At 39.7% G+C, this 27,519-nt stretch overlaps 2 protein-coding genes across 2 annotated transcripts in view; one reads left to right on the plus strand and one right to left on the minus strand.

Annotated features, from left to right (window-relative positions):
* The window catches only part of dsg2l (desmoglein 2 like), a 62,301-nt gene extending 49,454 nt beyond the window's left edge, over window positions 1-12,847 (plus strand). Inside the window, exons 11-14 of the mRNA XM_065272961.2 lie at window positions 1,225-1,446; window positions 6,547-6,674; window positions 7,217-7,513; window positions 11,768-12,847. Of these exons, the coding sequence (XP_065129033.1) occupies window positions 1,225-1,446; window positions 6,547-6,674; window positions 7,217-7,513; window positions 11,768-12,532 (1,412 nt within the window). The 3' untranslated portion in view covers window positions 12,533-12,847. The remainder of the gene's footprint in view (window positions 1-1,224; window positions 1,447-6,546; window positions 6,675-7,216; window positions 7,514-11,767) is intronic.
* Window positions 12,848-13,831: 984 nt separating this feature from the next.
* rpe65a (retinoid isomerohydrolase RPE65 a) lies at window positions 13,832-24,541 on the minus strand. The gene is made up of 14 exons (XM_065272933.2): window positions 22,613-24,541; window positions 22,371-22,453; window positions 21,949-22,099; window positions 21,764-21,871; window positions 21,508-21,649; window positions 21,279-21,426; window positions 21,109-21,190; window positions 16,577-16,709; window positions 16,233-16,372; window positions 15,954-16,083; window positions 14,593-14,707; window positions 14,412-14,506; window positions 14,218-14,329; window positions 13,832-14,143 (listed from the first exon to the last, which is right to left on the minus strand). Exons 1-14 carry the CDS (start codon window positions 22,621-22,623, stop codon window positions 13,998-14,000), a joined length of 1,596 nt encoding a protein of 531 aa, XP_065129005.1. The 5' UTR covers window positions 22,624-24,541; the 3' UTR covers window positions 13,832-13,997.
* Between the last annotated feature and the right edge of the window lie 2,978 nt (window positions 24,542-27,519).

Consider the following 27,519-nt stretch of genomic DNA (forward strand, 5'->3'; position numbering starts at 1 on the left):
ATGCAGCACATAGCCCCTACATTTAGCGAACGACTGCAAATTATAAGCTTAACATTCAAAAACACTTTAACATTTATTTACATATATTTGAGAATGTGAATATTGAATTTTTTTTTTTGCAGCAGCAGCAGCAATCATATACAGTCAGTGTCACGTCACTTGATAAGACAAAGGAATGAAAATCATAAAAAAATGTTAAACATATTCTACCTTCCCTCCTGATATAACTGAATATAAATTTGATATAATTAGCATTACTGATTCACAAATTTGGGCAAAGAGCACTAATGACTTGTTTATGACTTAAAGCTTAAAGTTGATGACTTGCAACTCGACCTGTCTTGACTCGGGACTTGGCTTGGGACTTAAAGGGACACTCCACTACTTAGTAGTAGGCTCATTTTCCAGCTCCCAAAGAGTTTAACATTTGATTTTTACTGTTTTGGAATCCATTCAGCCGATAGCTTAGCATAATTTATTGTGTACTAAGACTGATGGAAAAATAACAGTTGCGATTTTCTAGGCAGATATGTGCTAGAAACTATATTCTCATTCCGACGTAATAATCAAGGACTTTGCTGCCATAACATGGCTGCAGCAGGCGCAATTATATTAAGCAGCACCCGAAAATAGTCCCCTTGGTAACTTTCACTTTTTACTATTTTTGGGCACTGCGTTATATCATCAATATCAAATGGGAAAAATATCGAAACTCTTTGGATTTTTTTTTGCGCGAAGCTAATGGTCTAATCAGATTCAATGGATTGTGCTAGACACTGCCAGACCCGCAGATCAGCTGAATGGTTTCCAAACCAGTAAGAATCAAAGGTTTAACTCTAGGGGAGCTGGAAAATGAGCATATTTCAAAAAAAGTGCAGTGTCCCTTTAAATGCAACGACTCGAGCCTTACTTGTGACTTGCAAAACAATGACTTGGTCCCACCTCAGTTACCTAGTGTATTGTAAACAAATGAAAAGAACCTATATGCTTTAAACTCCAATTATATCTAAAAACCAGCCATCAATCCAATGATTAATTGCCACTGTACCATAAGCAAACGATAACATATTCAGTCCTTGCTGACATACAGTAAATAACGTTGTTTTGGTAATAAAATAAACTTGGTTAACTTAATGTTTCTTAGTGCAGAAGAACATTTATTCGTCTACTGTTTATTAGGATATTTTGTAACTTGTTTATTTATAATGTTTTTTTCTTCTTCAGACACTACATCGATATTCAGATCTCATGCAACACTCTGGCCCGGCGTCTATCGTCTGTTTGTGAAGGTGCGGGACCAGCAGGGGAAGTTCTGTGCCCATCAAGCGCTTCAGATAGACGTCTGTGCATGTGACACATCTAAAGTTTGTCTGCCGAGAAAACGTGAGGTTAGATTTGGAGCAGCTGGTGTTCTTCTCATGCTGCTGGGACTGCTGCTCCTGCTGTGTAAGTCTCATTTAAAGATGCTTTAAAGCTGGACAGAGGCAGAGCATTGGTCGTTTCTATAGTGTTGTTCACAACTGTGCAGTTATTCATAATATATACTGTGTATAGTAATAATAATCTTGAATAGTAATAATCACTGTATATAATAATCATAGTTGTGCCTAAAACACTATGAAAACAGAAACATTACAAAATATGTTGTATTACAGCAGTGGTGTCAAAACCATTTACAGTAGGCTGGGGGCCAGATCAAACTTCTGACATTAACCATACAAACTAAAAACAACTAGGCCACAAACTGCTCATAAGTAAAAAGAAGTGAATTTACTTACTTAAAAAAGTCATAGTTGAAGTTTAATGAGTGTGGTCGATTAGATAAGAAAAGAAAATGTGACATACTGGGTTTATTCTGCATTACCTCATAACAATTATAATATTTTATACCACTGGCCTGCTGAATGAATTATTCTGATTGGTTGATAAATGATTCATGGGTTTTGTTTTATTTTTCTATAAAACACTCATCTGACCTTTCAAATGTCTTAAAATAAGCACCAGATCAATGTCTGTGGTAACCATGGGACAGGTAAAAGAGGACTAATGGACTCCGGTCCTTTGAATTATTTGAAAACAATTTGCGGCATGACTTTAAGCACACCCATGCATTTTTGCTCTATGTGTAAGTTGGCAGTACAGCAATACTGATAATTAAAGCTGTTGATTTAGTGAGATTTTTCATTTTCAAATGTTTCATTAGAAGAATTGTCTCATGAATCAGACTACAGTGGATGTGCCGCTCAAAAACAAGCTAATATAAAGACATTAGTCTCACCATTTAATATCTTCACATGTTGGGGCAGTCGTGGCCTAATGTTTAAAGTCGGACCAAGGGTCACTGGTTTGATTCTTACGGCCATCAGTAACCAACTGAGGTGCTCTTGATTGAGACGTCTTTACTCCACTGACCACTGCTCTGGGGTATGCCTGTGTGTTTATGACTTGCTGGTAAAGTTTTATTTTTGATGTGATACTGAAGATTGAAAAGCTGTGAATATGTGTTCCCATTCAGTCGGTCACTACGACGTCACGTCGTGACCGACACATTGGGAACCGCTTCGTGGAGACCAATTTACTTCGAGAAACAAAAAAAAAACGGCAATGAACTTGGCATGAAGGTATTTGCATCTGCCGGCGCCGCCCCCTGTGCGAGTATTTAACGAGAGCCAGGTGCGTTTACCAAATCAGCTTTATTTGCTTCAAAAGCTGGCAGATCATCAGCTCACGAGAAGCTCTTTTCTACTCGGAATATCACTGCTTACCTAAAGTTGGTTGGATGGACAGGATTGCAGCGGAGGCTCACGGTTTTTCCACCTCTTTGATATCTCAGTTTGAACTTGAGTTAAGTGTGTGCGTTGCCTCTCCCCTCTGTGCTTCATCAACTCAGCATAGCGCAAAGAGTAATTTCCACTTAAAGAGCAGCACAGGTTGAATTTGGAAAAAGCCATTCTCTCGTGTCATGGCAAGTGCGTCTTTTTAAAGATGACATATCGTCCGTGTTCTAGTTCTGGATGTGTCATGTTCATGGGTCCCGGGATGGCCGCAATTGTTGTGTCTCATGTATACAGCACGCTGTTGCAGTGTTCATGGAGGGCTCGTGTTCCCCTTGCGTGAACACGACCATCTTGGATTTGCGGAGACGGGTTTCGTACCCCCGGGAATGTCACCCCCCTTCAACTCAGGAAAGTTATTCTTCGTGTAACGGTGCTGAATTGGTCTGCTGGTTCGTCCAGTGGCTCTCAACATCCTGATCCACAGTCAGAGGTGCCGTTGGAGACAGGTGGCGCGTGTTCTATGACGCTGTCATCCTCTATCATTCCTCACAAGGATTCTGTGTCTGTTGCAACATCGAAGGGGGGCCGTCTATTTCAGACGCTGACTCAGATCCACTCCATCCTGCGGGTAGGGTTGCAGAACCTGTGCTAGACCATGCTAACTCGGGTGGCGGTGTACTCAATCTCCCCTACCCGAACCGTCTTGCCTCGACAATTGATACTTCGGGGGTGCTCAGGCTTTTCAGCCCTAACCCCCTGTGCCTTTCATTCCCGAGGTGCATGATGAGCTGACTCGGTCGTGGAAAATCCTGTTTTAAACCGACCGCATCAGCCATCTCACCTCTCTCGACGGCAGAGCCATTAAAGGGTTGCACTGGTATCGCGACAGACCAGCCGACCCTTCCCTCACAAGCCTGCAGTCTCTCGTCAGCTCTACCCGGGCTCATAACCCATCACTGACGGGGTCTGCTTACTGGGCTTGTGGGGAGGCGGCTTGTGCCCTGCACTCCATGACGTTGCTGTAGGTTTATCAGGCTAAGGCTCTGAGAGACCTGCACGAGGGAGCTCATGACCCGGTGGTCTTTTCTGATCTCTGTGCAGCTACTGACCTTCTGCTCTGTGCGACCAAATTCATCACAAAGGTGAGTGCATTCTTGCACATCTAGATGATTGGCTCATAATAGCTCAATCACATCAGACGCTGTGCACAGAGACTTAACTCTCAAACACCTCTTTGTTTGGGTCTTTGATCAACTGGGAAAAGAACAAACTGTGCCCCGTGCAGATGATCTCTTTTCTCGGGATGGAACTGGACTCGGTCGATTGAACAATAAATCTAACAGATGCATGTGTACAGTTAATACTGACTTGCCTGAATACGTTCAAGAGCAAGATTGCGGTCCCGCTGAAACAATTTCAGAAGCTACTGGGGCATATGGTAGAGGCAGCGATCAAGTCGAGAGGAGAGCGTGGCTTCGTGGGGTTCACCCTGTTATCACTCTGTGGTTAGACCGCTCTTTTCTCCGGGCCGGTGTGCCTCTGAGACAGGTCTCCAGGCATGCAATACTATGCACATATGCCTCCAACATGGGGGGGGCACGTAGGACGTGCTTGTGGCTTCGGGGGTCTGGACAATACCCCAGCTGCATTGGCATATAAACTCTCAAGAAATGTGGGCTGTATATCTTGCGCTCATCCGTTTCAGCAATGAGTTATGAGGCGCAAAGACGTATTAGTTTGCACAGACAACACTGCGACTGTCGCGTATTTCAATCGCCAAGGCAGTTTATGCTCTCTTCACCTGTCGCATCTCGCCCGTCTTCTCCTCCTATGGAGTAAAATCAGGACCCAGCCATGGCTTTGTTATGTCCTGTACATGCACTACGTGTGTATATAGACATAACGCAAAGCTTTAAGACCTCAGACCAGCTCTTTGTCTGTTACGGTGGTCAGCAGAAAGGGAAAGCTGTCACCAAGCAGAGTATGTCCCATTGGATTGTGGATACTATAGCTCTTGCATACCAAAAGCAAGACATACCTTAATTTATGTGCTCACCCTACACGTAGCGTGGCATCATCTTGGGCATTGGCTCGTGGTTCCTCGCTAGACATTTATAGAGCTGCAGGCTGGGCGACACCTAATACATTCACTAGATTCTATAGTGTTTGTATCGAGCCCGTATCCTCTCGGGTTCTCTCCTCAAACCGGTGAGAACACCGTAGGTCGGCTCATATGTCGGCTTGCAGCCTCTATTTTGGTGCTGGACAATTGCACCATTATGGAAGGCCATTAGTGCAAAAACGTCTCAAAACTACTCCTCCACGGCCTAGATGGTTGATGTTGCGGCGCATCGGCTGTCAGCCTATCACTAAATGTATTCTCTGTAAACTTGTGTTAGGCTAGGCGCCCACATTGTGTCCCCTACATGGGGTTCCTATGTGTGTATAGTCCGTGGGGTTAGAATCCTCCACGTTTTCCTTTAGCAGAGCCCTCTCTGCGTCTCTCTGTCATACCATGTACTGTTCAGAGACCTCTATATTAGCAACCTGTCGGTTGTTTCATATTTCATATGTCATTCAGTTAGCTTTATCCCTCTGTGTACCTAACTGTATGAAATATCTTGGGCACATCATCACTGACAGGATGGAAGATGATGCAGATATGTATAGGCACAGAGAAATGTTGTATGTTCAAGGCAAACATGTTAGGCCAGAAATTCCATCACTGTTCTGATGATGTGAAAGTGAGCTTGTTTCGTGCATACTGCACCCCTATGTATGCAGCACCATTGTGGGTCAACAACAAAAAGGAGACCATGCGCAAACTTCTGGTAGCATATAATGACTGCCTGAGGATAGTGCTGAAAAAGCCCAGGAGTAGCAGTGCAAGTAAGCTTTTTTGTAACTCAGGGCTAAGCACTTTACAGGCTCTCTTGAGGAACCTAATGTTTAAGTTCATGTCCAGACTTGATGAGCCTCAAAATTGTATTATAATGATGCTCACAAGCCCACGGTGCAGCTCGGTTAGATATCAACCATATTTGTGGAAACACTGGTATGAGTGCCTGTTAAGACTCTCATGAATCAAAGTATGTTTTTATGTGTTTATGTATCTATTCCTTCTGTTATGTTGTATGTCTTGATGTTGGGCCTAGAGCCTGTTATAAAGTTTATAACTATTGTGGGTTAAGGAAGAGGTAGTGACCGGCCTTCTGCACTAAGCCTTAGGTTCCGCCCCCTACGTGGAGGGCGGAGGGCTTTTGCAGGCACTGGTAGGGTCCAGTTGCAGTGGCGCTTTGGTAGGGATTCCCAATTTGTTGGTCACAACGTGACGTCATAGTGAACGACTGAAAGGGACCGTCTCGGTTATGTGTGTAACCCTCGTTTCCTAAAGGAAGGGAACAGAGATGTCACATCCTGTCGCCACAGTTTGCTGTTACCAGGCCAGGCACTGATGCTCGGCTTTCTCAGCAAATGCACCTTTGGTAAATGCACCTGCCTCTCGTTAAATACTCTCGTGGCGGGGTGGCACTGGCAGATGCAAATACCTGCATGCCAAGTTCATTGGCGTTTTGTTCGTTTTGAAGTAGATTGGTCTCTGCGAAGCGGTTCCCAATTCGTCGGTCATGACATGACGTCTCTGTTCCCTTCCTTCAGGAAACGAGGGTTACATACATAACCGAGAAATCTCTAAAGACCATACGTTGTGTAGCTGTTGTGTGAGTCTTTTGTGTGTTTGTAGATAAATTGCTGTTGATTGTGTTTGCAGTGTTTCCTCTTCTGCTGCTCTTCTGCATCTGCAGTGGTGTTGGACATGCAGCTGACTTCAAGAGCATCCCGTTTGATACTAAAGAGCATCTTATTGTATACAACACTGAAGGACAGGGAGATGATAAGGTAGAAAATCCTTTTATTATGCCCAGTCACAAACTCATAGATTTACATGATGATATGAAGTTTTAATAAAGATATTTATAATAGTCTATAATAATGGAACAGCTTCACCTTCAGCCTGAAACACACTGTTGTAGCTCCTGTCTCCTTCTGAAACGCCCAGTCTCTTGTAATTGGTCCAACACAAATGTACAAAATGTACAAAGTTAGCATATGTAACAAATGAATAACCAGGTGCATGAACTCAGGACCAAAATGTTGAGTATAAGCTTATGACGCATACACCTTAGTTGTCTTATCTTAGTTATGAGCGATTAGGCTGCTAAGTGTGAAAATCAGTTTTAAACACAGATAAGATCAGGGTTTTAAAAGATAACCCACAGTGCAAATGGCTGCCAACTCAAGATAACAAATTTGCCAAATGTGTGTGTATTTGATTTTGCTTCAGAGTGTTAAACTGACATGTAAACCACTGAGATGTGTGAGGCACAGTAAAAGATAAAAGAAAGCTGATTGAATGAAATGTGTTTAACTTTGCTGCACAGGAAATGGATCTTTTACAAATATCAAAACACATGGAGAAAGAGAAAGTGAGTAATGTGGGAGCAGTAAGTGGAGGTCAGACGATGATTGATGGTGTGGATGGTGCAGTAGTGGACTGGTCCTCTTTCCACCAATATGACCTGCATGGGAATGCCTATCATCACCACACACATCAGTTCGACAGGAATCTAATGTATGCTCAAAATACAGATGAACAGATATACACCAGGTTCAAAGGGCACAATGCCTATGAAGATCTTGCCGTGTCTGATGCTTTCTTAGCCAACTACTATTCTCATGTGAGTATCATTTCATACAGCTAAAGTCTTTAGAAATGTTTAAACACAAACATTAATGTTTATAAAGACAGATGTCATAGTCACTAATTAAAGCCTGAGGTCCAGAGCCCTGTTTGTGTTGTAGAGCCCAAGCAATGAAAGAAACATGAGGAGAGAGAGAATGATTGACATTCCCCTCAAACATATACAATATAACTTGCACGCTATGTATGTTTAATAGATAAAAATATGACTTCATATCAAATGAATCTTTAGTTTAAAGGGTTAGTTTGACCAAAAATGATATTAAACCCATGATTTACTCACCGTCAAGCTGTCAGAGATGCATATGTCCATCATTTTCAGTAATTTTAGAAAATGCAGTTTTGTCTTAAAATATCCATATTTAAAACATTATAAATGAAAATAACTAGCTTTCTGTAACACCACCATCTTAGACTCCTCTGTATTCAGGAGAGAGTATCAGCGTAGTGGACGCACTTTTCTTAGTGACGTATGACAAATACGGAGGGCAGTTGTTTTGTTAAAGCAATTAGGTTTAGGGCATTGAAGGATGAAATCTCAGAAGTTTGCGTCCTTCAAAGTCTCAAACTGCATCAAACTAATCCCCAACTGAAACTTTGTGCAACAGGCCACTGAGCTTATTATGTGCATTATGTAAGGTCTTTATACACAACTGATAATATAGTTATGTAGATTATATTGCATTTTTGTCAAGAGATCCATCTAAAAGTTACATAATGCACCTTTAAAACGTAAAGCTGCAAATAATAACTTTTATGGATTAAGAAGAAACAAATTTTTTAAGGGGACATATCATACAAATCTGACTTTTTCCATGTTTAAGTGCTATAATTGGGTCCCCAGTGCTTCTATCAACTTAGAAAATGTGATAAAGATCAACCCAGTAACTTAGTTTTGGTGAACCATTCTCTGCAAGCATGTGAAAAAATAGGTAATGGCTCCCCCTGTGATGTCAGAAGGGGATAATACCACCCCTTAATCTGCACTATACAACCACGACACTGTCATTTAGTGCAGAGATCAGCTAATTGGCATCTTAAAGAACACACCCAAAATGGCACATTTTTACTTACAACTACAAACTGGCATTTTTAACATGCTATAATAAATTATCTATATGATATTTTGAGCTAAAAACTTCACATACGTACTCTTAAGACACCAAAGATTTATTTTACATCTTAAAAAAGTCTTGTGAAATGTCCCCTTTAACATAAAATGAGTCTCTTTACCTTAAAGGGAAACCAGGAAAGTCTGCGTAATATTTCTCTACAGGCTCCCCCTAGTGTCTGAAAGTAAATGCTTTCAAACACACTGTCGTAAAAACAAACTGTTGTCCCTCCCCCCTCGGAACCAAGTTTATCAGCTTATTTCCAATCCAGTTATGTTTCCCTTCCGTCAAGGGTTTTCGATGCTTCTTCCCCGGCTCTGCCATTTGCAACAATCGCTAGCCGTGTTTAGCTCGCCTGCCTTTGTGTTATTTGTTGTAAAGTGATCCTGCTTCTCGCGATATCTGAGACTTTGCGAGACTGAAGGACACCGGGTCGGATACAGCGAATTTGCAAGTGGGGTATTCTTCCTACAGACTGTAGGGGCGGGCGAGAGAGTCTTCATTCGTCCGGTAATGAGTCATTTAACCATATACCGACTAACGAAGATGATTTATTAACATAAAAATGCTGCCTTGTGTCCCTTTAACTCGATTCACAATGGTTGGCTTATGTTAATGTGGGAAATTTAATCAAGGCCCGAAGGTTCGTTTGCCAAATATGGGGCGAGGAGGACACAGACACAAAATAGAAAATATAAATATTTATTGTACACATTTTAAAAGGATCATTATCCCGGACACAAAGGGACAAACACAATAACTTATAAAGTGGGGGCTGCAGGCAGGGAACGTGTTTTCACCCCACACATTATACCACAGCAAAGTCAGTGAAACACTGCAAAATATCAACCAGTTGTGTAATCGATCCCCAGCTTACGTTTCCCACTCAATACAAAACAAAAATACAAAATCAAGACGCTCATTAACAATGAAATAATAAGCATTAATAGCCAAAACAAATAAACAAAAACAGTCAAATGATTTAATAAAAACAAATAACCAAACAAACAAACAAACAAACAAAACGACAGCTGAAAGTAATCAGTTCATGTCGAGCCACGGGGCAATCAGAGGAAAAACTCATGTGCTTTCACAACCCTCATAAATGGTCCCATAGCCGGAACACCGGACGACGTAATTCGCCCATAGTCACACAGACATGAATATCCGAAACTGGAGTGAATGAAACCCAGGCAAGGCAGCAGCGTGGTCATCTCTGACGATTTTTCCGCCCCATTCAATTTGGTTGCGGACACCCTTAAGGTGTAATCTACAGGTTACCTGCCAGGCACAGAACACTTCATTAAATTACTCAAACGAATAAGCAGCCTACTATATAAACGACTACATACCCAGGAGAATTGGTCCAGAAATTTACAACCACCGCCATACATCGCGATGAGGGAGCACACTTGACGACCATTATTCTGGCAGCAACAGATAACGTTCATTATTAAAAACTTCGTAACCAACGCGGATTTCATACGTGTAGCCTACACCTACCGTTCATTCATAAAACCCGTGTCGCCGGGAGGGCGGTACCACTGGATGACGCATCACATGCAAAGACAATTCAGGACTCTTATACCCTCTGAAGTATACTCTAATTGGTTGGCAGTTTTACCCTGCATCAACCAATAGCAAGAACACACGTCATCCTGCTACATTCATAATTGATCAGTTAAGATGGTTTGATTTTGCAGGTAATATTAGTTTGACTTCATTTTACTTTAAAAATAAACCCACATGAAAATAAAAAAACTTCTTGCAACATGCCATTTTACACTTCAATCAGAGATGGTGATAACGTGACAAAAGATTGCAGATTGCATCGTAACTCTTTCCCCGCCAGCACGTTTTAAAAAAGTTGCCAGCGCCAGTTTAATGCCTTCTAGAAAATGTTCTTCTTTAAATATATAATCATACAAAATATCAAATGAAAGAGCAGACCCTCTGCGCTCAATTTTCATCCTACCTTTATTTGTTCTCTTTTTATCACATCTTAAATATGGGTAGGTTTCTTCAAAAAGACACAATTCTGAGCAAAAAGCTGAGATTTTTGTAATGGACTTTTGATTGGACTTTCAGATTCAGAGTTCTTACTGTTTGCCCTAAGGGGATACTTCTGGGTTTTATAAGCTGGGTAAGAGTGAGACCTGGTGGAAAATAGTGGAAATACAGATTTTTGGAAAAACTCATCATTGGCAGGGAAGCGGTTTCTCTTAATTGATGAATTACATGAGATCTACATGTATTTTTAGGAATATGTATTTGTGGAAGAAATGCAACTTGCAACTTTTCTGTAAAGTTTTCTTACTGGTGAATGACACATGATGTAATCCAATAAAATTGTCTCTGGTTGTCTGGCTTCTGAGGCCTGTTTCAGTAAGGAGGTTTAACAAAATCTGAGGTAAAACTTGAACTCTGTGTTGATTTATTCTGAGATGGGAAACGTTACAGAACAGCTGAAATGAGTTAGTTCAATCGAATGTAAGTAGATTGACTCTGAGCTGAGAATGCATGCACAACCACTATGAAAAGACATCATCAATGGAGCACTGATATTACGATTCGCCATGGCAACAGCACGTGATTTGCTTCTCAAGTAAATGCGTATATTTTATTTTTTATCCCGGTTAAAATATCAGATGTAATTAAACATAGGTTTGTAGAACTTGACCTTTAAAACATATCAATGAGTTCCTTAATGTGTAAGCACTAAGGTACGAGAGGATGTGCTGTACTTGCCTTGAGTACCTTATTGCTTTTATAAAACAGTTACCACACAATATTAAAGTAAAAAAAAAATTATTAGTGCAACTTTAATGAAGTTAAATCAATAAACGCATTCCTTCCGCTAGAAAAAAGTAGTCCCTGACTGTTAACAACACCGTTCCATTGTGTAGTATGCATGAAAGCTCAAATAAAAACAACAAACCGTTCTCAAATTGATACGTGTCGTTGCTAGGGGCGCAGTGATAAATAGAACGTTGGGTGAAGCGTGAATAAAGCACAGCTATTGACCAATCAGAATCAAGGATTTGAACTAAACGTTTTATAAGTGTGGAATTAGTATTTCAAAGTATTTAAACTTTTAATTGTCATTTATGTTACTGCAGAAGGCAAGAAGTGTGGCTGAGGAGCACAATACAGGAGATTGTCTGCAGGTCTACAACTACGAGGGTCAAGAATCTTGGATGGGCTCGTTTGAAGACATCTGCAGTCTTACGTATGAAGAAGACAACCTTGCCTTTCTTGATGAACTTGACCTGAAGTTTAAGACTCTAGCTGAGATTTGCTCAGGCTACACAATGGAGACTGATGTTAGCGTGACCATCCCTGTGGCCCACAAAACAGTGCCGTCTGTCAAACACTTAGAGAAAGTTAGTCTTGTACACTCACAGGACACAGAAAGCACCTCCTTCATCCAGGCTACAGGTGTAGAGCAGGTCAGCAGCATGCCTTTTACAGGAGCATTCATCCATGAGAAAGTGGTGTCTCCAAACCCAACCCTGTTAATCCAACAGCCTGCACTTTACTACACCCACACTAACCCAGTTTATGTTGTGGATACCCATCCAACATTGCTGGTAACAGCCGGCCCGGCCCGGGCCGAACAAGAGAACCTGCTGCTAGTGGAAAAGAAGAACTTTGACCGGGCCCAGCGTGGTCAAACAGTCAGATGTGAAGTGCAGCAGTACCAGGGTGTAGTCCTCGTCGAGAACCAGGAAAGGGAAAGAGGGAGCTTGCCGGCACAGGGTCGTGTCTCTGGAGCGGTTCAGATGGTTGAGGCTGAAATGATACGGTCCACAGAGACCCATGGTGTAAGACAGGTGCTTCACCCGACTAGCAGGGTAATGTCACACAAAAGAGAAAGTCCTTGAAGGAAGTTTATGATGAGTTTTGGGCTTCCCTTACAGTCTGAACAAACACTGCACAATAGTTCTAATGGCATAAGAAAGAAAAGTCTCTGTCTGAGTATCTTACACAGCTACTGGCCTAGAATTACACAAATCAAATGCAATACATGACGTCTATGGTTGTAGGTCATTGTTGAGTTTTTTTATTAGGTTGTTGAATCTGCTGTATAAATAAATGTAAATGCCGTATTTTCTATCATCACTTTACTAAAGGCTGTAATGATCCTCTTTCTGTACATTAAAGGGATAGTTCGGCCAAAAATGATATTAAACCCATGATTTACTCACCCCCAAGCTGTCCGAGTTGCATATGTCCATCGTTTTTCAGACAAACACATTTTCGGATATTTTAGAAAATGTTTTAGATCTTTCAGTTGATTAAATGTAATGTTACGGGGTCCACGACCTTCAAGTCCAAAAAAGTGCGTCCATCCTTCACAAATTAAATCCAAACAGCTCCAGGATGATAAACAAAGGTCTTCTGAGGGTAATCTGTGCGGTGTTGTTGTAGAAATATCCATATTTAAAGTTTTATTAACGTAATTAACTACCTTCCGGTAGCGCCGCCATCTTAGTCGTGTCCGCATTCAGGATGAGAGCTTACGCAGCCTACGGAGGTTTCTCTGCTGCTGCTCTGTGCCCCGCCCTCCGAATTTGTCATACGTCACTAAGAAAAGTGCGTACACTACGCTGATAATCTCTCCTGAATGCGGACGCGACTAAGATGGTGGCGCTACCGGAAGGCATTTATTTTCGTTAATAAAGTTTTAAATATGGATATTGCTACAACAACACCGCGCGGATTACCCTCAGAAGACCTTTGTTTATCATCCTGGAGCCGTTTGGATTTAATTTGTGAAGGATGGACGCACTTTTTTTTGGACTTGAATGTCGTGGACCCCGTAACATTACATTTAATCAACTGAAAGATTTAAAACATTTTGTAAAATATCTGAAAATGTGTTTGTCTGTAAAACGATGGACATATGCACCTCTGAGAGCTTGGGGGTGAGTAAATCTTGGGTTTAATATCATTTTTGGCCAAACTATCCCTTTAATGTGTGGACATGTGTGTTTTTTTACTTTTTGATTTAATACATTGATTGATTCCTTTTTGTTTTATTTGAAGTGGCGCTCAGCGGTCTTCTGTAGTACTTCTGCTTTGAACTAAACAAGAATGACCTCACAGAGTGGCAATGCTTACATTATATCTGGACTTGTGTTCAAACAATACTACAAGACTAATAAAGATCATACAGTGTGCACACAGCTTGGTTTTTTATTAGATTGTGTTGTTGTTTCTCATGCCTGTGGTTGATTTTGCATTTCAAGAATACAAGTTAACAGTCATTTAATATGATTTACCATTACACTGCGGTAAATTTTTTTTTGGCTCAGGAGACCTCTGTGCTGAGCGACAACAGACACTTTATGGCTTGTACATTCCATGGAAGGTGACCGGAGAGATGATTTCAACTTCTGCCCTTGCAACCTCGGACAGATCCTTGGCATTCAAGATCAGGCAATATGTTGGTCTCTGCGCTCCAGGCGCCACCACAATCGTCATAAGGACACCTATTTACAACATAGGTATTAGTGCTACATGTTAAGACTGAATATTTGACAAACGTTACATCACCCTAACCCACCGTCATCTTCATCCACCGCATCGGGCGTCTGCACGAAGAGCGGCTCAGAAGGGTACGAGTCTGGCTCCTGCCAAACCCATGTCTCCTTGGTCTTCACATTGAGCTTGCAGATCTGCAAATTATCATCACCAGACAGTCTAAAAAGCACGATCTTTCTCTGCATTTTTTACAAAATGATCTGGGATTGTTCATACCCTGTCAGGGACAAAGTGGTTAAGTCCCAATCCATAGGTGTATGTGTAATTCCTTCCATTGCACAGCTTGTAGTTGATCTGAGGAAACTCGAAAGCTTTGAAATTTCAAGCAAACCGTGTGTCATTAAACTCTTATATACTTTTTCTGAAGTTACGGTTAATAGTTAAGTTTAGTTTATACCTTGCCGTGGACCGGAGAAAAGCACCTCTGGCTCCAGCCAAATGGTGCCATCGGCGTGCATTGTGGCAGTAGCGGTGGTGTAGGGCAGAGAGATGAGGTTTTTACCCTGCTCCTCCTATGAGAAATGACCACAACCAACATTTAATATTATATTCAAGACCATCATTTCAGTGTTAGAAAAAAAACTGAACATATCTGAAAACATCCATACACTAGCTGTGTCCCAATTCGAAGGCTGCCACCTTCTAAGGACGTATTCTAGGACCGATTGCGTCACAGCAACGCCACTTGAGGCTAGTAGTAAGGCCGTCCAAATTCAAAGGATGCTTAAAAAAGCCTAAAAATGCATCTTTATTTCTCTGCGCTCAGCCTAGGCTATCCCAAGATTCTTACATGCCTGTAATGGCTGAATATAACGGTTGTATATTTTAAAATAAACAAAACATTTATTAAATAAAAGTGTGTATTTAGCAGAGAAATGTTTTTTGTCACTGCTTTTGTATTATAAGTTATGTTTTGTATTAATATTATTCTGTGCATGTTGCGTCAATTAATTTGACATACTGTTGGTTAGTTTAATCTACATCAATGTGTCATATTTTCTAAAATAAATTCATATTTTTCTGGTTCCATATTTATTTCAATAAGTCAGAAACGTCGTGAGCGCAGGCAGCAGGTGACGCAAATTATGGGTCCAGTTAGACCGTCTCATTTCAGTTCTCTTCGTAGACTTTAGAGGCTCATTCCAAGACTGAGTACTTGCCTTTTAGGTTGCATCCTTAGAAGGTCGCAGCCCTTGAATTGGGACACAGCTACTGAGATCAGTCCTCGCATAAGGTTTTCTCAGTCATGATCATTTCCAGAACAGATTTTTGTGTAGTTCATTCTTTTGATCTTGCTTGACTCAATCTTATTGGCTCGGCGGATGCAAGCAAGGAGAAAATCCTGCGCCAACCCTAACCCTTACAACAACTAAAGCAGTGTTTCTTTATCCTGTTCCTCAAGGACCCCCTTCCAGATTGTTTTAGATGTCTCCTTAATAACACACTTGATTTAACTCATTAGCTTGTTAAGGAGACATTCTGGAAGGAGGCTGATGAGTTGGTTCAGGTGTTTTATATAAGGAGACATCTAAAACTTTCTGGGAGGGGGTCCTCAAGGACCAGGGTTGAGAAACATTGATCTAATGGACACACAGTAAACATGTATTATAGCACAACTAAAATATTAGAGATAAGCAGTCTTTGAAAGAGAAGAAGCATCCCATCGACTACAGATTACAGTCTGTTATTAATAAAGATAATTAACCCTTCAATTAGACTGGTTAGTATTTAGTTAGTATTAGTTTTTGTTGTATATACCTTGTAGGGGTCCAGAGGAATGACGTATCGCCTCACTTCTGGCTGAGGGGCTATCATAGCATTCCTCTTTACTTCTTCCCAGTTGGCTCGAAGGTTCGCCAGCCACAAATAGTTGTAGACAAATTCGAAGCTGCAGAGGACATACAGGAGGAAGACATCTTACCTGAGGCCTAATGCCGAATGGAACATTTGAACTAATATGAATTTCAACATGAGAATGAGGTTAAGATATTTGGCTTTAAAACCCAAAGAAAGGTCAAACTTTTTTGCTTCAGTTACCCTTTCCATGCACACAGGTCAAAAACAATGAAACCTGAGTCCTCATAGCAGTTGATGTGATGAAAAAGACCCATGGCAGATGTTCTGAATTTATAGTCAATGTACTCTCCTGGATGCTTCCTTGCTATATGAATCCATGTCTGTATGAATTGATAGAAAAGATTAAGGTCAGTGTTTCAAGTCTTCTTTATAAAGTGGCATAACATACAAAAAGCCCAGATTACAGACTTTATTATTACTGTAGCGCGAGGGCCACATTTAAAGTCATGTATTTGTGAGTACTGGACTAAAAAGAAGGCAGACTCTTTATTTAGCATCTAAGTGATAAAGAAACAATGACATACGCCTTTCTCCTCATCTGACTCAAAGCAGTCCATATAGTTGGATCCTCGAATTGTCCAGGCACTCAAGAATTTCAAGAGGTGAATTTTAATAGGGGTCTCCACAAAGACAAAGTAGTTCTCTGTCATCCCAAAACTACAGAGGATAAAGAGAGACAAGTGAAAGACTGAGTAAAGCTTATTGAGTTTTTTCAACCCTAAGGTAGCGAACACACCAAAGCTTTTACTATGGAAGCAGAACGGCCACATGCGTAAGCATCCCTTCCCCACCTATAAAGTGCGGAATATGCCACAGTGTGCACAATACATTCACAATAAACTAAGCTCCATGGGTTCTTGGTATTGTGTTATCACAGCGTGCTTCGGCCACTTTACTACGCGCTTTGGTCACTACTCGGACATGACAGACCCTGTTTCTTCTGTTCATAGCGGCTTGCCTTGCTTAGCACATGCTTCACTTGGGTGCGTTCCGGCTACGTCACTTACCTGTGCCGTCGAACATGACCTTTGGAGGGGTTTGCGGATGCAACTTCTCTCTAACAGAGAGTGAACATTGCCCTCAGCGTCTGTGGTTCATGCAACATGTATTGCTCTATGAAGTGATCATCTGAGGGGCCGCGGCACACACTGGAATTCGTCCATCCCCAGATGTCTCTCCTTTTCCTCTAAGCGCTGGGTCTGCCCCTGTACAAACAGCGTATGGCTGCAGACCCTACCCTTACGAATTAACCAGGTTTTTATTGTGGTAAAAGTGTGACCATAGTTTTATAATGTATTGATTACTATCAACAAGCCATAATTTTCTGTACTAGCCATGGTTTAACTAGGTTGTTTGAGCCGGTGACTTTCTGCCCTGCATTCCTTGGTTTCACAACACCCTACTTCACAGCACCCAGTATAACTGGCACTCGGCGCGCGTTCCCTTATGGTGTCCGGTTAGGGATTACGTGCCTGACACCACCCTCAGCCCCATTAGAGCGCAGGTGGTTAAAATCTGCCTTCTATTATGGCTCTACATGAACTATGCCCGGTCTGGGCTTTATATGTTTATCTAAGTGCTCAAACCCTGACACAGCAGTCTGAGCAGCTCTTGGTGCAACAGCGGCAGTGCTGAGGGCAGCCTTTTTGTAAGCAGAGGATATTGCATTGGATGCGAATGAATTTGCTGGGGCTTTCCGAGCTCGCTTGCTGAATATCTCCCGCCACACCTAGCAGTCAGCTGCTGGGTTGGGTGCTGAGGGAGGGTGACACGTCACCTCTGTTTTTAGGTTGTGGTGTGTGTCTAATCGGCAGTCGCGTGGTTTACGCGTATTCACAGTGTGTACCGCATGTTGCCCGTACTACTGTGTTACTGTTAATGTCAAGGTATGTCAAGGAGCTGTATTTGCTTCATCCTCGTTTCTTTCACACTAGCTATCCTGATGTGCATCCTATGCTTTGCCAGCAGATGCCGAATGCAAATATGCTTGCTTTGGCCATTTGTTGCATTGTGCTTATCTGCTGCCCTGTTTAGTGCAGCGATAAGACCTATATGCTGGCTGTGTCTGTATGTACTCTGTTCTGGGTCGAGACGGGTTTCTGATTGGGTCCCTAGAGGCTCTGGCATCCCATCTTTTTCACGTTGTGCTACTATGTGTCTATGTGCTACCGCTAAGCGTTGTGGTGCATGGATTTGAGTAAGCTCCCTTCGTAAGTCACTTTGGACAAATGCGTCTGCTAAATGACTAAATGTTCTCATGGTTAGGGTTAGTGAGTCAGCTGACATTAGCTTATCGTTACATTATATTTACGTTACGTTATTACTCCGCTCACTACTTGGTACTTTGTTGTCTTTCTGTTTTCTCTTGGTTTTATTAATGTAAAGCTGCTTTGAAACAATTAAATACTTGTGAAAAGCGCTACACTGTATATAAATAAAACTGAATGATACAATTTTATGGAATAAATAACAGTGCTATGTGCTTTTATAAGCCGTTTCAATATTTATGTGCTCTTTACAGCTTCTATGTTGACTTTATTATAAATTAACTATATGCACTAACCCTATCTGAGATGCATCCCTAAGCGCTTAGTGCAGGTGACAATGAGTTCATAAGTGCAGTATGACATTTCAGACGATGAGTAATGTCAACACAAGGGACCTCTGCATGTTGCAATGTCATATTTTGACTTGCACTAAAGATAAATAAAATGTAATCAGTTCATCTGCCTACGCTTCTAAATCATTGACTAAATGCAACATTAGCTCTGGCCATCTTTCACATTCAGTTGCAAAAGATTTTATGTGTCACTATGCTGACACATGATTGACACATTAAGGTGATTAATGTAAAACATTTTGAAGCCATCATTAGCAAAGCCCTTGCTGCTGATTCTGCAGTGCAGTTTAACTTTCCTATATGTTTATTCCATGAATATTTCGACCGCAGACACTGAATTTGCTTTACTCTAACCACAGCATCTGTGAGGGGACTGCTCAGAGGTACAGAATGAGATGTTTAGATGTTTGTGCTTAGAAAAAGGTGATCAAGGCAGGTTGTCTTAAAGGTAGAATAGGGAGGACTGGTCTAAAAACCTTTTTTGCCAATTTATTTTATGTCCTTACATATCAATACATAATTAAAATGTAAGTACTCTGAAAAAGAGAGTATAAAACTCGAGTGTCTGTAGACCTCTCACTACTGTTTTAAACACAGCTAATTATTTCCATTCAAGACGAAACAAATGATTTGCTTGCACAACTGTCACTTTCTCTCGTGTCCATGGCTACCACCCGTTGCTACAGGATCTGCCCACACATGCGCGCACACGATTGATTTGAACGTGCACGAGGCACTCTAGGAAGAGCAAAAGTACGGCAGAGAAATAGCATTCAGAACTCACAGTACCTGCATGTGCAGTCAGCGAAGGCAAACAAGGCAAAAAAAAAAAAGGAATAAACAAGATCAAAATCAAACGAGAGTAAATATCTCGTGGCTTTTCCTCGAGTCGACGATGCGGTAGCGGTATTGTCTCCGGAGTTTAGTCCCCATTGGAGTCAACAATGCTTTTATCACGGAAACTACATGCAAAACACCGTATATGTTATGAATCCTCCACGAAATTCACCTTCATCACAGTGTAAGTGATGGTAATGGAAAAACGTGTATCAATGCAACCTGTTTTTAGCTTTGCCTTGTAATAAGTAGCTTGTTCGTTACAGAATCAAACTAAATATATTTTAAACTTTACCAGTATCGATATGTTAGCTTAAAAGTGAGTACCAAAAGCCATCCTATTTGTTTATATTCATAGTGATAAAGTTAAGTGTATTATTACATGTGATTCTGACATGATGTTACTACATGCACCGCGCTCCTTCCTCTCCGCTCGTCTGAGGTAAATGCTTCTTCAAGCTGAGCGGTCAGCGTTCATCTGTTTTGGGGCGTGGCTATAGAAGAAACCCAGAAGGGAGGGAGTGTAGTGAATGGAAAAATGAGCTGTGTTTAAATAAGTCCTGAGAGGTCTACAGACACTCGATTTTTATACTCTCTTTTTCAAAGTACTTACATTTTAATTATGTATTGATATATAAGTTTGAAAAAAAGGTTTTTAAACTTAACCTGCCTACTCTGCCTTTAAGGAAAGAAATGTCCAGTATTTATTAAGGAATACTGAAATCATAGGAATGAAGTGAATGCATGATCTTTAAAGGAGAGAAACTGTAATCCCTTAATAGCTGAGAGAAAGGATGTTCATTAAGGAAAAATCCAAGAAATGTGACGCTCTCTTCTGGCCTGTCATATACCAACAAACTGAAGACATAGTGAGTTTAATTTGTCTAGAATATTGAATGTGAAATGCTAAAGACCCTTCCTTATTTCTTATATCCTACCTCAGACAGACCATTGCAAACCGTAAGGGGGCCTGGAATAATGAAAACTGGTCAAGATTAAAAGGGGCACCAGAGTGAAGCTTGAAAGAGCAAATTCTTGACAAATCATTTTAGACAATGGACCCTTTATATAAAGCTTTGAAAACTTTGTGCAAACTTGTGATTGTAATCTGTAGGCCACATAATCCACGTAGCAATGGGCTGAGTAGGAAAGCAGTAAAAATAAGCAAATCTTTAAGCAATGAAGCAAAGTAGACAGGAATCCCTACATCACTGGACAAGATAAAGTACTGTAACAGCTCTGTGGATGCTTTCAGATTTCTAGCACATTTCTAATCTATTAGTACTCAGATTCATTCATTTTCAAGTTAAGAAAATCATATCCCATGTCATGACCCCTTTATCTTATTATGTCCCTTTGGTACTGTTAAACAAAAACTACTATGAAAAATATACGGCGACAAGCTTTTTTTCTGTGGTGAATATGAAATGATGTTACATTATGTAACACTAACGGTGCTATTATGCAGTTTTGTTGATGAGAAAGATGAGACTTAAACCAAGCAAAATATTATATATTATAGATATAGATCAAATATTATAGATACTACATATCTCGTTCATTCATATCAGAAGAAGTGTTTTAACTCATTGCGCTCACCTGTGTACGTACGATGGCTTAAACCTTTCAGCACTTGGGAACTGCACAACCACTTTGGATTTTTCAATCGGGTCAGATTTGTCTGAAAGATTTCCGTTCAATCAACTCGACTGTTTAGTTTGAAACATCATCAGACCTTTCGCTTGAAATGTTTTGAGAAGCAAACTTACCTTTCTGTGTAGGTGGGATTCTTACAATGTTGTAGGCCAGCGAGGCTCCCTTCCCCATACAGTTACCTATGTTGTACACTGTACCGTCTCTTTCAATATGAGGATGGGCTGTTATTCCGTTTATATTGACGTAGTCACACATGTCAACCTTTCCATGGGATACAAGAAGATTTTAACATGCTGGAAAACAGATTTACAAGATCCAATCTCTAGTTAACATTTGTATTACCTTTTTCAAGGTTTCCAAAGTTTCCACATTGACTTTGGTGATGTAATTCGTTTCTGTGACTGCGTAAAAATCCTCTCCAATAGGGTAAACATTCACCAGACAGTTATCTGTAACCTCAACACCCTTGAAGTACGAGAAAAACCTGTCAAAATCAACAAACGTCACAAATGTTGAGGCACCAAAGCCATGAGCATTTTTTTTTTGCGCATAATGCTACAAGTAAACATTTGTATGCTTGGTGTAAGTTGAGTCAGACTTGGAGAAGATGTTCTTGCAGGGATCTGGATAGGCACAGGTGCCAAACTCCGTAATTACCACACGGTTCTCAGTCATAGCGCGCACATATGCGTCTGTTTTGATAAACCTGTGGCAAAACAAAAGCTACAGATTACTGGATTATGACTTTGTTTAAATGAAGTGATGTTCAATTATTTAACATACTTGCGGACATATGTGACCTGTCCGTTGCTGAAATCAAACTTGTGCATAAGAGCCTGGCCATCAAAAAGATGATAGAAAGGCTCAGAGCCCACCTCAAATAAACCAGGACCCAGACGGAGGAGACTGCCTTTTATAAAAGAGGGGATGCGACCTAAAGAAAAAGTTTATCTTTCAGATGTATATGAAAAAGGACATGCATTTTACATGCTATTCACATGTGTTTTATATGGAAATTTGCATGTGTTTAACATGGGATCCTATGTGTCTCATGTAAATTAACACAAAAGTGGTCCAAAAGCACACATTTCCCATGTGCAAAACACATCTTCTACGTGTGATTTTAACATGTGCCACATGTGATTTTTAACATGTTTTCACACAAAATATTTTGCACATGTGTAATACACAAAGAAGAAACCTACCCGTCACCGTCGCAGGCAGAGGTTCGTTCAGTTCCTCCACAGTCTCAAAGATTTTCTTATAGCCTCCGGCAGGGTGTTCAAAACTCAAGAATTAAAAGATTTTCTCATTTTATTTTTAATACAAATGGGCAATGGAAAGTAATTTATTTTGAAACAACTTTTTAAATATGAGATCACATCTATTTGTCGTTCAAATTTGTTTAATCTGTTTGACATATAAGAATAAAAACTGAGTGACTTACCGACTAACCATGATTGCTGTCTGGACGATAAAACTTTAAAGTGTTTCTTGTCAGTTTATGAGCGGAGCTTTGACTCTTTGTGGGTTTTATAGACTTGTCCCCCTACACATTTCATGATCTCGATACAGCCAATGGCAGTATTCGCTAAACAAGAATCCCATTATACTAAGAGTCTAAGCTGTCATGCTTTCAAATAGGATTTACTTTCCCCAGTTTGAGACTTTCACACAGTAAAAACTGTGATGCAATGAAGTACACAACATACGATTGTACAACACATGAATGAGCTGAAATCAATGGACAAACAGCTCAACAACAAAGAGTTTTATAAACATTTATTCATGTAATGGCTGATCAATTTAAACTCTTGTACACTGCAGGAAATCAACATCTTTGATTTTTTTGTCTTGTTCTCTGGTGGAAAAATAATAACAATAATAATAGTCCACTTGAAATGTTCTGCTAACTAAAAAAGTTTTTTCAACTACCATACATGTCATCTAACTCTCTTAAGACTATTAGTAAACTCTTAGTGGTCGGGTTAGGGATGAGGTTAGAGTTAGTAGTGTATAGTTTCACAGGTACTTATTTATTTAATTGAATGTCTGTTAGGGCATCATCACAATAAAGTCTTATTAGATATAAAGCAGACAGTCCACTAATACTGTCATGACTGCTAGATAAAAAGTTGCAAAGTTACTTATAGTTAGTAAAATGTCTACTAAAGTGTTCACAGTTTTCACACAGAATTGGGCAATTTTTAACTGTTGCAGCAGGGTTTTTTTGTTTTGTTTTTAAGGATTTTGCTCATCTGTCCATCTTAAGGCATGATGATCTTATTTATGAAAGCGGACTGTTTTATAATCACAGTGATTCTTAACCTCTTGAAAAGCACCCCCACTCTGGCCCAAACCATGAAAAGACCTACTTTCACTAAAATGGTTGTTTTTACTAAACCATTTAGAGGATAAGCATAATTATGGTATCATTAAAGAGAAGAAGAGATTTTATAATTAATTTAAGTTAAAAATGAAAAAAGTTAAAGAGGCTGAAATACATTAGAATAAAACTTTTTTAACACTAAAAACTTGTGTGTGAAACCTAGAAATGCAATGATGCCAAAGCCACAAGTCTAAAGAAGTTATGTTTCATGTTTGAGGTCAATAGGCCCAAAAAATGAGGTTCTTGCAAGGGTTTTTGTAAGACTAGTGTCATTCAGCCCCAAAATAAAAGTCTTTTGTTTACATGCATACACGTTCGTTCTTATTATTATTTATCTTTATGTTAGCTTATGAAATGCAGTTTCCACACCAGGAAATAAAATGTCTAGGTCCGGAAAGCTGTTTTCAACCATGATAAGTGAATTCCTAAAACGTTCATTTTCTTTCTTATAACGCGTTATGTTTTTGGTTTTATGTGTTAAAATACTAATCAATCTACAGATTACTTAGTGCTGTAACACATCCTGACTTTTTTCAAAGTAAAAAAATAATGTTTTTCTAAATAAAAGTAAATCGTGTTTAAATGTCAGGAGTTCCTGTCGGAGATGAAAGTAACACTTCTTACTTTTGCCCCGTTGCTAATACTGTTGCATTATATTTAAAAATTTATATTATTCTAATTTTATTTAATTTTATTTTCAATGATCAAACAGGTGAATAAAAGTTCAAAATTCAAGTTTGTACTGTCTGGTTGCTTTTGAAACATTTGATTAAACTGAAATTTAAATTGAAAATGTAATTTCATTATTTAATAAATAATAAATGTGTGCTGTTACGTATTATCACGGTCATAGTTATGTATATTTACCAAAAATAACTGTAACAAAAAAATCTATCTTGTTTTGTTGTGTAACTTTTGACCCACCTGTGTGTTACTTTCGTCCCAGCTGACCTGGTCAAAAGTAACAATTCGCTACTTGGGCCCTATTTTAATGATCTAAGTGCATTGTATAAAGCACACGGCACACAGTCTAAACAGGTGTGTCCAAACCCACTTTTGCTAATATAACAATGAAAAGATTTGTGTGCCAAAGGCTCAGCCTAAAAAGGTTGTTCGTATTCTTGTAATGAGTAATGGGTGTTTATTTGGGGCCTAAAGTGCAATAAACCAATGAGAGTCTCAGCTGTCATCCCCTTTAAAAGCCTGTTCCGCTGCTGCCATGGCAATTCCCTTAGTTAGATGGCGGATTTGGAAAACTGAAAAACTTAGTGGAGAGAGAAAGATTGATGTTAAAAATTGCATTGTTTTTATTTTTATTGAAATAATTATTTTTTGTAATAAAACCTTTAAAAGTCATGGAAGTAAAATTAGCAAGCTTTTAATTGCTGTAAATGGAAGGCTAGCCTAGATGATCAGTGTAATCTAAAAAAATAGTACAAATATGTAAGAAAAGGTTTGTACTCTAAAAATACTTTATTTGTAACAAGCAGGAGATAAAGAAATTTACAAATGGATAGCTGAAATGTTTCAGCAATCGAACATCACCGTGAGTGTTTAGAAAAGCATAAAGGTTCTTATCTAAGCATATCCACAGGTACAAAGTTATCATATACAATATATCTGTGCTTTTAAATTTTTTTCATAATAAATGCAATATTTGGATTTGTTTAAAGCAAAACATTCAATTACTTTCCAGGCTACAGGTGAAGCAGCTCTTTACAACTTCTAACGTCTCATAATCGGTCCTCAATTATAATCTTTTACATTTGAATCCTTAAATTGTTCATATTTAAAAACAGTTGTGTGCTGATGCTCATCCATGTGATAAGCAAATGCGCGTTGCCGTCCCGTTTGAAGGCGCATATTGCGCTCATTAAATGGTAAATGGACTGCATTTATATAGCGCTTTTAACAGACCTATGGCCATCCAAAGCGCTGTACCTGTTGCCTCACATTCACCCATTCACTCCCACATTCACACACCGACGGCGGTGTCAGCCATGCAAGGCGCCATCCAGCTCGTCGGGAGCAGCTGGGGTTAGGTGCCTTGCTCAAGGACACCTCGACACTTGGTCCAGTGGAGCCGGGGATCGAACCACCAACCTTCTGGTTTGTAGACAACCTACATGAACCACTGAGCCACTGCCGCCCCAGTACAAGTAAATAACAAATACAACATTGCTCCACTGACTTTGCATCCTGGATTGTAATGTAATAGACAGTAAAAGTGAATGCAGCATCTGAATACAGGGAACTATATGCAAGATAATCGCCATCATTTATAAAGAAGATCGCATTTATGTATGAATCAAGATCGTGAGTTTATATAAAAAAATTGCGTTAAAGAGGAATCGAACCCGGGTCACCCGTGTCATATGTCCATGACACTAACACAGTGCCACAGAGTCACACAATAGAAGTTGCTCTCTACACTCCTTAAGTAGCCTCCTGCAAAATTCACGTCAAAAAAAATTGTGTTGAGGAAGTGCCGTATGCCGTAAAGCAGTCGAATTTTGTAGTTTTTTTGTGCTCTGGTTACGGCCCGAAACCCTAAGTTTTAAAGTACGAGTAAAAGCGATACAGACACCGTCAGGCTATGGTAGACATGTCAGTCAACCTATTTAAAGTTGATTTACTATCACAAGGGTCTTGAAAATGTATTATGAAGGTTGAAAAATTACATGTTGTCGCTTTAAGTACTGTTTACTGAAAAAACTATGAAAACCATGTTTTATGATTGAAAGAATGTCATCAGTTGTTGTATTATTAATGTAGAAGTTTTTTGTAGAAACTTTGTTTTCATGTCAGAAATCTGGATTAAAGATAACGCTATATTTACTGTAAATCCATTTTCCTGCTTCTGGTATTTGTTTTAAAAAGGCAGGGTTGTTTATTTCCTTTTCCATGTTTTATAACCTCTGCGGTCACAAGAAAAGGCTTGTCTTTGTTGCAGCACATTCCTGAACAGATTTGTATTTATTGTTAAGAATTTGATTCTTTCTGGCAAAAAGGAAGGACAAAACTAAACAAGCACACTATTGTTAAAGGAGAGAGCTGACTGTTTGCTCAGATATTTCTGATAGATAAAAATGACAAAAATCATCTTTATTGATCGATAAATGGGAATGAGAATGACGGAGCAACCACCCACTATAACACTTAAAAATGTAGATCTTTCCTTTAGAAAAATTATAAAGAAGGTTGTCAGTATTTATTTTTCTATTTCCATCAAATGGCAGCTGGAAACTGGGAGAAACTCTGACAGAGTCACAACAGAAGACATGTTTCCAGAGATAAGAGATATTAGCAAGCTGCTAGAGGAATGATTGATAAAAGTCAACATTCATTAGATTTGTGTTTTATGCAATGTCAATTTTTTGTTTTATGCAATAACCTTATTCTTTTTCAAGCTCTGCTATTGTATTAGCATCAGCTGTACAAGTCTCACTCTAAAGCCGCCTTTCCACTGCACACGACAAACGACGGCCGATAAGCCGGAAGTCATTCATTTCCTATGGAGAGTCGCAAAGCGGATGCGTGAGGTGCCGACCATCTGCGGATGCGTAAATATCGGATCCGTTTTGACGGTTGGATGCGTTAAAAAATTTGAATATGCGATATGCCGACCGGAAGTTATGTTTTTCATTGTATTCCAATCACAAACTGTGTGTGAGGTGAAAATGATTAATCCTTTTGGTTTAACTTTATTAGTTACACTTGAATCCTTAAAAAAACACTATTGATTACTGATAATAAATACATTATTAATTTAATTTGTGTATGTAATTATTTTAATCTTGTCTTTATATGTTCTCTCAAAAAAATATTGGCAATCTTTGTCATATATGCATAGCTGTTTATTGTTTCATTCATTTGCATTCATTTATTTATTCCACCATGGTAAAAATATTAGAATGAAGCCTCTTGCGCTGGAATGAGCTTCCCTCCCATATACGATTAAACTG

Source organism: Paramisgurnus dabryanus, chromosome 6, assembly GCF_030506205.2.
Source record: "Paramisgurnus dabryanus chromosome 6, PD_genome_1.1, whole genome shotgun sequence".
NCBI classification, from domain to species: domain Eukaryota; kingdom Metazoa; phylum Chordata; class Actinopteri; order Cypriniformes; family Cobitidae; genus Paramisgurnus; species Paramisgurnus dabryanus.